Source organism: Pyxicephalus adspersus, chromosome 3 (genome assembly GCF_032062135.1).
Source record: "Pyxicephalus adspersus chromosome 3, UCB_Pads_2.0, whole genome shotgun sequence".
Classification (NCBI taxonomy): domain Eukaryota; kingdom Metazoa; phylum Chordata; class Amphibia; order Anura; family Pyxicephalidae; genus Pyxicephalus; species Pyxicephalus adspersus.
In genome coordinates, this window is record NC_092860.1 from 44,786,788 (window position 1) to 44,800,884 (window position 14,097).

The 14,097-nt window shown below is 36.6% G+C and overlaps 1 protein-coding gene across 5 annotated transcripts in view; it reads left to right on the forward strand.

Moving 5' to 3' along the window:
• BNC2 (basonuclin zinc finger protein 2) overlaps nt 1–14,097 on the forward strand; it is a 346,936-nt gene that overhangs the window by 266,515 nt on the left and 66,324 nt on the right. For all 5 annotated transcript variants that reach the window (XM_072404409.1, XM_072404406.1, XM_072404407.1 and 2 more), the window contains one exon: nt 8,682–8,917. In XM_072404409.1, coding sequence (XP_072260510.1) covers nt 8,682–8,917 — 236 coding nt within the window. The remainder of the gene's footprint in view (nt 1–8,681; nt 8,918–14,097) is intronic.

Below are 14,097 nucleotides of genomic sequence, written 5' to 3' on the forward strand. Positions count from 1 at the left end.
TTTAGAGGGCATGCCACAACTCTAACTTTGAACCTGCTGTTGGAATACTAATCACACCAGGTATATGGTCTCTTGCACATATGTGCAGAAACTCTAGGCACTTGCTATAACCTTGAAGAAAACCTTAGGAATAAACAACTTTACCTTAAGATGCCACAACAATCTGTCTATAAATGTCAACATAAAGCTTTATGACAATATCTGGGACATTTGAATAAAGAATCATGAAAAGGTAAAATACTTCTCAGTTCCCTACTCAGCTGACCATTTATGAAAAGATTGTTTGCAAGACCTCTGCTAAAGGAAAGAACTCGATCCCTGATTTGACCTTTTATTAGAGATCACGTGGCTAGTTTCCTAGGCTTTGTTTAAATTTATTTTGGTGCTAATCAGAGTTTTAGGAAATTTTGTTCAGAAGAAAGGAGTATTTTGGCCCTCCTTTTTCTCTTTGTTTATGTTATCAGGAAAGGCTTTCAGAAAGCATTTTAACATTGTTAACAACATGTTAACATCCATGGTAATGCAATTTTCTAAATATGAAGGCAGTCAGGGACAAGTATTTTTGACACTTTATTACTTTATATTATCAAATACATGCAGATTCTGGGAGTACAGTTAACATGGGTGGACTTTTAGTAAAAGTATTAAGTGAAATGCTTTGCTCAACATTTGTGTGTGTGTGAAGCTCATTATTTGGACAGCTAAAGCTTCCTAACAGTGCAGTTATCCCTGAAACAAAGGCTGAAACAGACATGTCTGTCTTATTGCCAAGAACATTGGCCTACCTATGACCAGCATAGCAGTTTTGTAATTCTCCATAAGATGATAGGTGTATTCTCAGTAGACATAATATTAATGATAAGGAGGATGCTCTCAGGAGACAGAGAAAATAAGCATGTGTTTGTCGGTTTTTAAATGCTCATTCGAGCCATGTTTAATATACCTTCTATCCCATTTTACCTCATCTGCAGATCCGTGACCCATCTTTCTAAAAGAAAATCCAGTGTTGAACATTTAGCAGCTTTGAATAATCTACAAACTAATTAGTCAAGCGCCTTTGAGACTCTTGAGGTTGCGAGAAATCCCTAATGTGTACAGAGGGAGTTTTTCTTCAGAAGAAAAGGGAGTCCCCAGACTGGGGTGAGATTAACCCTTCATGTTCAGCATGTGATCGCTACGAAGGAAATCTAGCGTTTCTTCATATGTATACAGCACTGGTCTCTAGCAGATTTTCCTTCAGAGAAAAAAAAACCTTGTCAGCATGAAAAGCTGTTGTAGGATCAGAGGAGACAGAAACAGGTGTCACATAGGCCGTCAAAAACGAAAGGGGAAAAAAGATCAGGGTGAAGGCGAGAAAGACAGACAATTATATTAATGCTGTCGCTTTTATGTTGTAGCTTTGCGTTATTACCTTGAGGTGCTGAGTGTGCAGTTGCCTCAAAGAAAAGCAGGCAAGAGACAAGGGGGGAAACACGATCGTTATTAACTGAAGAGGCAGTGTGTCAAAGCTGGAGAAGGTTCAAAGTTTTGTTTGAAAAGAAAAAAAAAATTCAGACAGCCACGTCTGTGAACAAACTGCGGTTCTGCTGTCGGCTACATAAACAGAGTAGCCGTCTAAAATGTACTGCTTGGAAAAAGATCACAGACCTAAAAAAATAATAATGAAAGATGTCATTGAGACTTTTTTCCGCTTTATTTTAATTATATTTAATTTGTATGTACATTCATTTTGGAACGATATGTTTCACTGACCCTTAGAAAACATCCAATTGCACAAGTAGTGGTCCCTGAACAAGGTGCTAAGATGTACACAACACCTTTTTACACTTTACTACATTCAAATATTTAAAGATAATTTCAAATTATGTAGAAGGTATGGAGAGGAATGTGGTGATGAGTTTGCTCTTTGTGCAGCTATATTTGTTGCACTGGTCACATTCATCCTCTTCCCCTTATAATTTTCTCATTAGTCTTTTTTTAAGAAAAGATGATTGTATGTCTACAATAGCCAGTCCAACACAATGTTACAATACCTATCAATCAGGAAGCAAAACTCACAGTATTTGTAGCAGTCATCTTAGCCAATGTGTTTATACTTTCATAGTTTTTTTTTTCTAAAACACCAGCATTTAGCTTTATATTCCACCATTTGCCTTGTTCTACTATTTTATATAATAGGGATTAGTGTTAAAAGTGATGACATTAAAATACTTTGTAATAAAGCACACTGTATTGTATTCCCATTCATGGAAGGTTTTTTATATTCATTTTGGCATTTCTCACAGTAAAAACTGAATGCTAATTTTAAAAATAACTTGTATCTGTGCTATGGGCCAACTTTGCCAGATGAACATTTAGCCTCAAAGACATAAAATAATTATTTGCCTAATTCCACTCACTATCCTAAAATTATCTCTCATTTTAAATTTATGCTGAGAATATTGGCCTATAAATGCCCAGATATATAGGCAGTGTATAGAGGGGTATATTATTATTTCTCTATAATCCCTAAATACTGTTATTAGTGGCAGACTGAAGATATGATATTTAAGCAACTATAAATCCTACCACTGAAACGTTTATATAAATGTGATAAAGAGGTAGCCAGTGAAACTAATTGTTGATTCTTTATAGGTTGAAAGCATCAATAGGACCTGTTTCTATTGGGATACTTTGCACTGCACTTAATATACCCAACCAAGTGCACATGCACTAAGGGGTCTGCTGCTTGTACAATTCAATGAACCCTGTACGCAGGCATTGAGTAGCCTCTTAAATGGCTTTTAGCATTAGCCATTATAGACAAAGGAACCATACACTATTCAAAACACTCAGCGTGCCATGCAAATGATAAAGGAAACTGTGACTTTGTAAAGATATAGCAGCATATTTTGCCTCATACTGCCTACTTAGCAGTTTTAAAGCGGATTTTAGCTTTGCCCATGTGTGACAAAGTAACAGGTTTACTCTAATTCTATTCTTCTATTTAATTTACTCTATTCTAAACCCAGCAGCTGTTATGCTTCACGTTATGTTATGCCTATGTATTAACAATGTGTGCCTTAGCAGCCAATTGAAATGCATTCACACTGTCATGTGGGAGGAAAAGGAGGGATTCACATGCTCCCCTATACCCAGAGATGGTATAGTTATGACACTTGTTTCCTCAGGCAAATGGAATGGTGGGGGAGAGGATCAAAAGCAGATGTGGGGACTGGCGTTAAAGTGGACCTGCTACTTAGCTCTGCATGGTAGTGGACCATCATTATTTGTCATTCTCACTGACGCACAAAATACTACATTAAAAAACACATATTATGTGTGATTGTTTAATAATGTTAGAATGGTAAAAAATTAAGTGAAAACCATTGTTTGTTCTTTGGAAAACAGCTGAAAAGCATCAGATTTACAAATAGATGTTTGTGGTAAAGGCTAATTCCTTGGTAGCCTCAACGATCAAACCTGATAGAGCCCATTTCATTTCCTGGCTTGAAGATGGCAAGATCCAGCTAGTCCTTACCTCCCCAGCCCTACTATTCCTGGACAGCCCCTTCCATTTATTTATTTCATATGTTTGTTCTATGTATTAAAAAAACTCTGCCTAGGAATCCGTGCCCCATCGATATAACACTTACGCATCAAGGCCTTTTGGTATTTGCATAACCCCTTCCATGACCCAGGCTACTGCTTTTATTAGGGCTGTCATAAACCTGCAGCAAAAGTACTAGAAGCAGGGGAGACCTTTATATAGAACTTTTATTAAACATTTATCTAAATTTTACACTTCTATTTTACAGAGTAGGAAAAAGTTAGAACAGTGTCAGATTTTTATTAACCACCCTTTGTTTTTTTCTGGTGACAGTTGTCACATGGCATGAGAGTAAAGAAAACGTAAATATATGATTTGATTGTTATAAACAGGGACTTTCCCCTTTCATTCAGTAGAGCTCCTACTACTCCCTAAATGGGACAAAGACAGCAAAAATAGCAGTTTTAACCATTTTCTGCTCCATCCAAAACAAAGTTTTGGCTATTTATAATTGAAAATATGAATTAGACTGGACTAAAATAGAGAATAAGATAAAGTATATTTCCCTGTAAAATTATGCCAAAGACAGTAAGACTTCATAATTGTTAAAAAAGTGGATGCAACCAGCTTTGGAGTTTATGCAGTCAGTTCAATCTTTGCTTCCATTGGGTCTAACATCCTTCTATTAAGGTGCAGGCAGATGGTTTATCACAAATCAGCTTGGGTTTTCTGCGGAAATTCAGTTAAGTTATCTTGTCCTGTGAGCAAGCATGGATGTTTTCATTAAATTCCTCTCTACAAAGCCCTGCAGTGGTTTTTCAGAATGTATTCCGCTTCCATCTCTACCTGATCTCAAGACCTGTGACATGTCTGTGTTCTGTACCATCTGCTCAGCACACTTTTGCTTGATTTGAAGATGTCTACTAATGCAATGCTGTGTTAACTACAATCCCCTCAGTTCTGTTTGATGCTTGAGGCTGCAAGGTCTCAAGAGCTCCTAATGAAACACTTGTCATCTCTTCTAACCAAACCTACTTAGCCCTGCTGTTCCCAACTGAGCTGCACCTAAGCTCATATAAACCAGTCATTTCTATTTCATTTTTTTTCTGAATTTATTTTTCATTTAAAACTCATTCTGTATACTTGTTCATAAGCTATGCAAGCCACAACTTTAACAAAATTAACCTGTTTATTTTTCCACAAAAATTGGCAGCTCTATAGGCTGTAGCTCAACTATATCTTTCTTTGAAAACTCAGATATTTGTAGTTGGACAGACTAAGAGAAAATAAACAGTAGGGAGTGTATTTTGAACACTTGCAGAGTGTTTTTCAGGAGAAACTGCTGTCACACTTTAACTTTTTCTAGGCGGTGTCAGTAATAAGCTGGCCTAGTATACAATATAATGTAAAATTAGGCACAATTACACTTAGAGCTTCCCTTTGTTGTTCTTTTAAATTATGTCAAGTGCATGAAAACTCTTACAAAGAACCTTCTCCTTCCTTTTTGAAATGTTGCCAATTTTTCTAAGATTGTAATTTTTTGTATTCAGTAAGTGCATAAATACTCCTTTTGATCCTCTCAGAAATATTATAACTCCCTGAACTATCTGCAATCACTGCGATCTTATTAGCTAGCACCTGCCCCCATGTTATAGAGAAGAAAAGGGGTCTCTCCTAGGGTGACAACAACTGCTCCTCTATACTAAATGTTATCACCCTAAGACATAAGGGTGTTACAAGCAGTTGAAAATTAAGGTAAGAAAACTTGAAAAAAGAACAATATTGCAACCCCCTTATATATGGACTTCTAATCTGCAAAATAATAAATTGTTGTTTAAATAAGTAAGTATAAGTATTCATCCATGAATGTATATTTGTGGTCAATAGTCTGAAATGCTTTCTCTCTGATGAATTTCACCAAGCCAATCAGTCACAAACAACTAAAGCTAAGTCCTTTGGCTTTTTGTTTTCTGGATATAGTTTTTTTTCTGGTCTTCAGTGGCAGTGACCAGAGACTTGATTTTTCCGCACTGCTAAATATGGCCACCTTACCCCTATTACCTACTCCTAGGTAGTAACTTTTACAGAATCAAAGTTTGCAGGTGCACATTAAAGCTTTTTAGTTTTTCATTTTTAGAACAATTGCAAGCAAAACAGTGTACGTAAAATAGTGTATTGTTAATGATCAGATAATTTTGATGTGCACCAACTATTATTTTCTCACCAAAGTTTTCAAATTTAGTGTAGCATTTCCACTAGTATGCAATCTCCAACTGATTTCCAAATTGTTAGAAGTTGTTGAAAAGGCCTTTTACAATAATATATAAAATACAATAGTTACCAGTTAACCAGTTAACATGACTTTGTATGATGCAGTCATGTTGCTTTCCTTTGCAGACATCTGTGAGATTACAGTATTTGTGAAATACTTTTCTAGCCATTATCATATTGAACAGACAAAGATTGGTCACCTTCCTACAACATCATAGCACTTCTTTTTATTCCACCACCTCTTGTAATAATTATGCCCTAAATGTCTCCATGGAGGATAACCAGAAGCAGCCATATGTATATAAATACCAATGAAAAGACTCTGGGTCGTAGGCTGAAAAGAAAGCCAATCTGTTCTTGACGTTCAACCAAAACAAACTTTACAAACTCACCAGTTGAAAAACTACGAAATAAGCACTTTAAATTTAGAATTTGCCACAGCTGTGTATGTCATTCTTGTGTAACACAAGGACCCTTTTCAGTCCACTTCCTCCAAAATGTCAGCTTCTTTACTCTGCAAAGTATGTGGTTTTCAGATTCATTAAGTTCCCCTTGCTCAGTGTGTAATTACTCCTTTTTCAGTGACTGCACACATTCAAGCTTGGAGCACTCACAGTGAGTGGAGTTTTGGCCAGTAAAAGTGATGCTCACAGCTGAAGTGCTTATCAGATAAACATTCACTTTCACTGCTAACATTGCAATGTTTTACTTACAGCTTCTAATTTAGGTCAGCGGAAGAGAGACATAAAAGCAAAAAAAATCATGATCTGGAGTAATAACTGGTAGTACATATCAGCACTGAAGATTATCCATTCACACTGCTGTGTATTTATTACTCACAAAATATTAAAAAGAAGCTGTAAAGCTACATACACACTTCCAATTATTATCGTTGGAAAACGAACGACGAACGTTCATGCACGATATATACGAACGATCGTATAGCACCGATCCTGCACATAGTTAACGACACGATCGTTCGTAGATATTGTACACACAATAGATACGATCGTTTGAGCGATAGAGGAACTATGTGCACGACAGGAAAGTGAGCGGACGTTCGTTCATCACGCATGCTCTGAACATGGACGATCAACGAACGACCGTACACACGAACGATGTTCAACGATCGTCGTCCAATCCGATCCGTCGGTCCGGTCGTTCGTTTCCAGCGACTTTTCTTGTTCGTCGGCGTCGTTGGTTACTTTTTTACGAACGATTTTTTGCCCAATCGATCGTTCGTCGTTCGATTGGAACGATAAAAATTGGAAGTGTGTACGCACCTTAAGTCTGCAAGTCAGCTGTTCAGATTATCATGAATACTGACATTGGTATGTGGCTATATGTCAGGAAAGAATTAGAGCACTGTACCAGATGGACATTTTAACATCATGGTATACTATATGACATTTTTAGGCATTTGTTTGATGATATGTCATGCATTCCACCTTTTACATCAGCTTTTTGCCACTTCATTGTGAGCTAAACAAACAGTTAAAGTGGAGCTAAACCTAAAAATAAAATATGTGAGCAAGAATGTTTTTTCTTGCCTCTTAGCAATTGTTTACCAAAACTTATCTCTCCTTTCTCCTTTGTCAGTGCAAACATCTTATTCTGGTTCTCATCTGTTTTTGGGCATCTTGACTGGGCAGGCCAGGATGATGTACCAGAAGCCAAGTATGCCAGGATTGCATGCTGAGTTGTGCATGCAGTGTACACGAGAAAATATTGTGAACAGGCAGATAAGTTTGTTTTATTACAGAGCAGACTGTGCCTCACCTGTTGTTGGTACTATCTGCAATACAGAACCCGCCTGTTAACGTTTTCTTTTATTTAAAGGTTTAGTTCCACTTTACATGTGGAAATATATATAGAGTCTTATCTGCTGAAGTATTTTTTTTTTTTTTATTAACCAGTCTTTCCATTCAGGCTTCTTTTATCAATCACATAGCCCAGCAGTTTCCTGGCCCCTTTTTGCATCTTCCTGTGTCGCTACTTAGATTAAAGTTTGCTCATTGGCCAATACATCAATATCAAAGTGCAATGAGCAAATAGATTTTTCACAAAGTTGTAAAGCTGAACTAGGAAATAGCAGACTTATCTTCTTGGTTGTACAGTACAAGTAGGTAAATGAAGCACAAGCCTGGATGAGGTACCCAAAAATTCTAAAATGGTAATCAAACTAGGCACTCAAAACCCATACCACCAGTATAAACATTAACATATTTAAACTTCATCCAAATACCTCTTCACAAGTTGATTGGCAATGATCACAAAATTGGCAGCAGACAGGCAGTTTATGATTATACTGTTTAAAATAGATGTACAAATTTATTAACAACAAGTATTAGTGGCAATATTGTAAGAGGTGTTTTGGTAAATCTAATAATTAATTTGTATTCCTTTATTAAAAGGAATACAAAAAATAGTACTTATACTTTGCCAGGTTTGTTCATTTCAGTATCAGTAATATATCATTTTTCTTCACATTGGTTTGTGGAATGACAAACATGTCTAAAAATAAACAATTCTTGGAGAACTTTGTTTATCCGTTTCTATTTTTGCATGACTTCATTCCCTGGCTAGAAAGCTAGGAGATTTCCATAGTCCCTTTGATTGTGCAGAAGCATAGCGTGCTTTACTAGACAATGCATTATTCTTAAGGGGCATATTCTCTAAGCTCCATGAGCTTTGGTTTAAAATCCCACCTGCCGTCAGCACTGCCATTTCTAGAGCCTGAAGATTCCTAATTGAGTTAAAACAAGTCTGAGAGTGACTTAGACCTTGTTGCTTCAACAATCCATCTACAAGTTATCAACATTATGGACTGATCTTTTAATACAAGCATCTTTTTATTTTTTGCTTTTTTCTATTACTACAGCTTTGGACAAGCTCAGCACTCAGCACCTGTACCACCCAACACAAGTGGAAATTGTACAATCTAACGTAGTGTTTGACATCAGCAGCCTTATGCTCTATGGTACACAGGCTGTACCTGTCCGGCTCAAGATCCTCCTTGACCGACTCTTCAGTGTCCTCAAACAAGAAGAGGTACTGCACATACTGCATGGCTTAGGATGGACTCTGCGAGATTATGTTCGTGGATACATACTTCAGGTGAGCTATTTAGAAAGGGTAAGAAATTACATATGTCGTACAATCTTTGGAGTGGTGTCATCATATGGACGCATGCCAAATTACTCATTGTTAATGTAATCTGTGACAGCCTGCACAGTTTTCAATGAATGTAAAAGCCTTTATTCATGAACATATTATACACAAACCATACATTATTTAAAGTCCTAGTTTGAACATTATTATAAAGCACTAAGTAACTCTACATTGCACTTCTAAATGTGTTAAATGTGATCATTAATATATATTGGAATTAAAATCAACATATTTAGGTACTATTAGTTTAAGGATTGCAAACCTATACATGCTTTTTGAAACATGCAACCGTGTAAAATCATGCAATTTCCTATAAATTTTTAACATTAAAAATGTTTTTCCACCTGAAAAAGTGAAATCTGCTTGATCAAGTTTTGCAGCCCCTATTCAAAAACACTGATAGGGCCCATATGTCCTCCTGTAAATATTTTGATGAAAGATAAAAAACATTCTTTAGAAATAGTAGCCACATTCTGTGATTGGAGCTGGGAACTTAAGTATAGAAAACTGCTGGTCATAGGAGCTGCATGAACACAATGTAAGTTTTAGCTTTAAAAAATCGTTATTTTTGATGACAGCACATTTAATACCGCTGATACTTTAAACTACATTTATTGACTAATTATTATTCAATTGTTATGTAACTGGGTTTCATGTATGTATAGTCTGGGCTTCCTATTGGTGTTCACCCTAGGCCAATAATTAGCACTCAATCCTTCCATTTTTCAGATGACACTATATTATTTAGCAAATTTCTGATGCTATAATAACACCATACAAATCATATAATTGTTATTAACATTTTTTAATATCAATGATGTTCTCTTACACACTCCAATAAGCAGATAACACTGTGATAAATATGTGCCAAATGTAGAATTTATTCCTGCTTACAGTGACAAATAAGCAGACATTATTTTTAAAGCTGGAGTGTAAAATTGAATCTAATCTAACAGTATAAAGCTACTTAGCCTACTCAGCTTTGTAAATAAAGTTATGGGTTGTTTTTGGAGTAAAGATCTGCTTACCCCATGCTGCTGTCCCATGATCTTGGTCTACAAGTTATGTGATTTTTGATGTTGGCTGAAATTTGACAATACTTATTTAGCAGGTAAAAAACAAAAAGACAAAATAGAAAGCTGTTCTCTCTATATATATGCATATTTGGCAGCCTAATAATAAAATGAATACTGCAAATTTAAGAAGACTGACAGCAAAAGAGTCCAAATAAACGCCTCATTCACATTAAAATGTATATGTTGTTTATCCCTTTAAAGAGCAACTAAACCCGAGCTACGCACCCATCCCTGTTCCATCGTAAGGTGCTGCCTTCTTTTTTATTTTACCTTATGATCTGCAGCTATCTTGATTAGCTGTGCCGGGATAATGTAGCTCATTCATTCATGGCATGCGCAAGGTAAACCAGGATTTTTGCATGTGCAGCTCAGCATCGTTTGACAGCTAGGCGGTGATCAGGCAGGTAGGAACCAGTATTTCAGAAAAAACATTGCCTGTCCCTTTCTGCAATGAACACCTGCCTGATCATGTATTTTTTAAAGTGAGAATTTAGTTCCACTTCAAGGTAATACTAAAAATAGCTAGTGATTTACTAATAAGCAGGATGCCAAGTACACAGAGAGATTTGCGTTGCACTTTAAGCCTCCTTAATAGCTTAGGCCTTAGCTTGTTATGTCATAATAAAATTTGATCTTCCTAAATCTTCCCAGTGGTGGATAAAATTCATATTTAAGACCATCAGTCAGTTATGTATCTTATAATACCTATGTTTTGATTCACTGAAGAGCCTTAGTTAGAGATAGCAGCTAATACAATAACTATATCATCATCAGGGGAGGACTCTCGCGATTAACATGTGTCAGTCATATTAGTATGAAAGAGCACAATCTCTAACCAAAAGGCTCTTATTAGATAAAAGCATGATCATTAAGTGCTTTACTAATAAGGATCGGGAAACATTTGATTTCAAACTAAATTAGATGTTTTATGATGTTGTCCTGTAAACTTGGAGTAGCAGTAAATTGCATGATTTTCACCATACTCGTTAATGTTGCTGGCAGCTTTTCTGCTCTTGGATTACATCTTTTTCAGACATCATTAAAAACATACAAAAACAATCAGAGCGCTTTGTCTTTATAAGAAGAGACTTTCTGCAGATGCAGGCTGGAATGGTTTATGTAAACACTTTAAAAGAGAAAGAAAAAGTCTATTTTTTTGGACAACACCCATCTATTAATTTCAACCACAAAACACTGTAAATAACGTTAACTTCCATAAAATAAACAGACTGGTGGTTATGCACCATATGTTTCATAATTATCCTGTGGATTTTGTTTACTGTGCTGTTACAAATCCCTCAGACAGCTCTGTGAAGCAACGTCTTTGCTAGACTGAAAGGCAGTCAGCACTTTCTAGCATCCATAAAAGGAGTTTAAACCAGCACAAGTGTCCCTGTCTAGTCACTGTGACCAAATTTAAAAGAAATGCCTTGCTGCACATTCATAGATTGTGCATGGATCGTTGTAAGTCACTGAAATTTAACTTAATCATACTCAAAGTAAAGGAACTTACTTATACTTTCACCTTTTTTTCACTTTTCCTTTTTTACTTGTGGCTATGCTATTGCATTACAGTGTGTATATATATATATATATGTTGGGGGGGGATACATTGCACTTTCACCACACAGGACTGTAATAAGCAGCCACTCCGACCTCCCCTACACAGTAGCCCAGAGCCTGTGAACAAATCCTAAAAAGATGTTGCAACTTCAACTTAGTTTTAACCCTTTCACTATCATGACATGTGGTTCACGTCTTTGGTAGTGATATTATTAAACCTATATTACCAAAGTCATCATGCTTGCCCAAGGCACAAGTTGAAAACATTTTGAAGTGCTACAGGTACAAACCATGTGTATTTGGGGGCCATTCCAGTAACGATCATCTTCTTGAGACATTTGAGATTTTCCCCATGTGTATATCATCTGGACTATCTCCCTACCTTATTGTTAATGAAAGAACACAGTAGTGCCTGTGAACAACTTCAGAAATGGGTAAACTAATCTCTTGTTACCCATCAGTTTACTTCGTGTTGAGATTTCTCTTATTAATTATGTGGGACTTATATAAAACTGAACTTGAATCGCAATCTCATCAACAACCTACTGTCAGTCAAAGCATTTACTAATACTTCTTTTTTAAACTTAGGTATCAGTAGATGTGTCCCCTTTCTGATTTTTCCACTGACAAGGACTGACATTGGAAGATCCCATCTGTTTTACTGCAATGTTAAAAATAAAATACATAGAGGCAAAGGCCACCCTGTTGCTGTCAACCTCTTGTGGCCAGCGGAATTGCCCCTTTGCTGGCCAGACTAGCAAGGTGCTGCGCAATGGCTGTTCCTTATGTGTTTCCAGCAGTGGAATCACCTAATCAAGGAAGGTATTTTCTTGTGACTACTAAGAACCATTGTCCTCCTTATTTCTATTCAGTACAAAGGTGGGTGCACAAAAATAGTTAATAATTTGATTGTTTTGTAGGCTACTTTGATTCTTCAATTAGAAAAGCATAACTGGTATGTAAGAGTTCAGTCATATCTTTTACCAGGCGTATCCTGATTCCTTACTTACAGTACAGTAAACTCTGTATTTCTTTTTTCTTCTAGTCACAAGTTAACATAAATCCCTAGATATCACTGATATCTCCTCTTTACAAGTTTGTCACGATCCACTGTTTTCCATTGTGCTTGTACAGACTGTTCCCATTTCAAAAACCAAATTTAAACCTGAAAATTTGAGTTACTAGATATAATATCAAAATGTATTCGTTATAAAAAAATGTGTTTTCTTCCCAGTATCTTGGCATCTGCTCTGGACACATTTTACATCTGTTCTGCTAAAAGGCCTGGAGGACAGGGAGGGGAAGCAGAGTGCATGGATTGTGGGGGGAGGACTGAAGGAAAGGTTACAAATCTCTTAATTTTACCATTGATGCTCATGCAATTTGAGCGTCATATTTGGTGACAGGGCTATCTCTTTCACATCTCCGTCCCTCACTTTGTGATGACAGTGCCGCCTGAGAGCAAAGCATTGTTCCTGAGTCCCCTCATCCCCTCTCCCTCTTGACTTCAATTTGCAAGCGCACGGCTCGTTCCAGTGACAGGCAGGTCGTTCGTGCTTGAATAACTTGCGCTCTGAGCTGTACAGTTTGTGGCATCCATGTAATGCTTAGCAGTAGGTACAGCTGTTAACCATTCACTTATAAATAATCTCTCCCTCCCCTCGCAACCTGTCTCGCAGGTAGTATACCTGTCACCATTAATAACTCACAGTCTGTGCTCCCAAGTGATCTGGCCCATCACATGTCATTCACAGCCGACTGGTGCACAGGCCAGCAAGTGCAGTTCAAGCTGACAGCCTAAGCAATTCAGTCATGGCATTAGCTGTGAAATAATTTCATTTTGTCTAGGTTGTCTGGAAAAATTGACAGACCTAGTTTGCTCTTGGTATAGTTCTGTATGTTTGGAAGAGTCACCTAACTGAACATAAATCTTCCCCACAAATAGCTTGTAACCTCCTTGATAGTCCCTTTGACATGTGCACAAAAAAAAGTGTATTTGTATTATAGTTTATATATAAAAAAAATAGTTGGTAAAATTAAACCATTATTTGCTGACTCATCAAGGGGCCTTTACTGCTTGTAAAATATATTTTTTAATAAAACAATACATGTTTCCACTAGAGTGCCTATTTACCATTTCCATTTACTCTAAAGACCTGCAAAACTTTCTGAAGGATGAATGGACATATGTGTTGCAGTACATTTGCCACAAATATGTTACATGGATTACATCTCCTTTTATTGCTGAACCATGTCTAATTAATTGCAGCAGGAAAAGCATGCTCATTGCACAGTTATCTGATCAGAAATGGGGATTTTATATGGACATGTTTTCATCACTGTTTTCTCATCACTATACAACAATAAGGGTTAAACTCTGGCAAACACTTAGTATACTGACATTGCTGAGTATATAAACTCCTAAGGTACAAAAAACAATTTAATGTAGCACAAAAAGTAAAACATGTGCTCTATATTCATCACTTT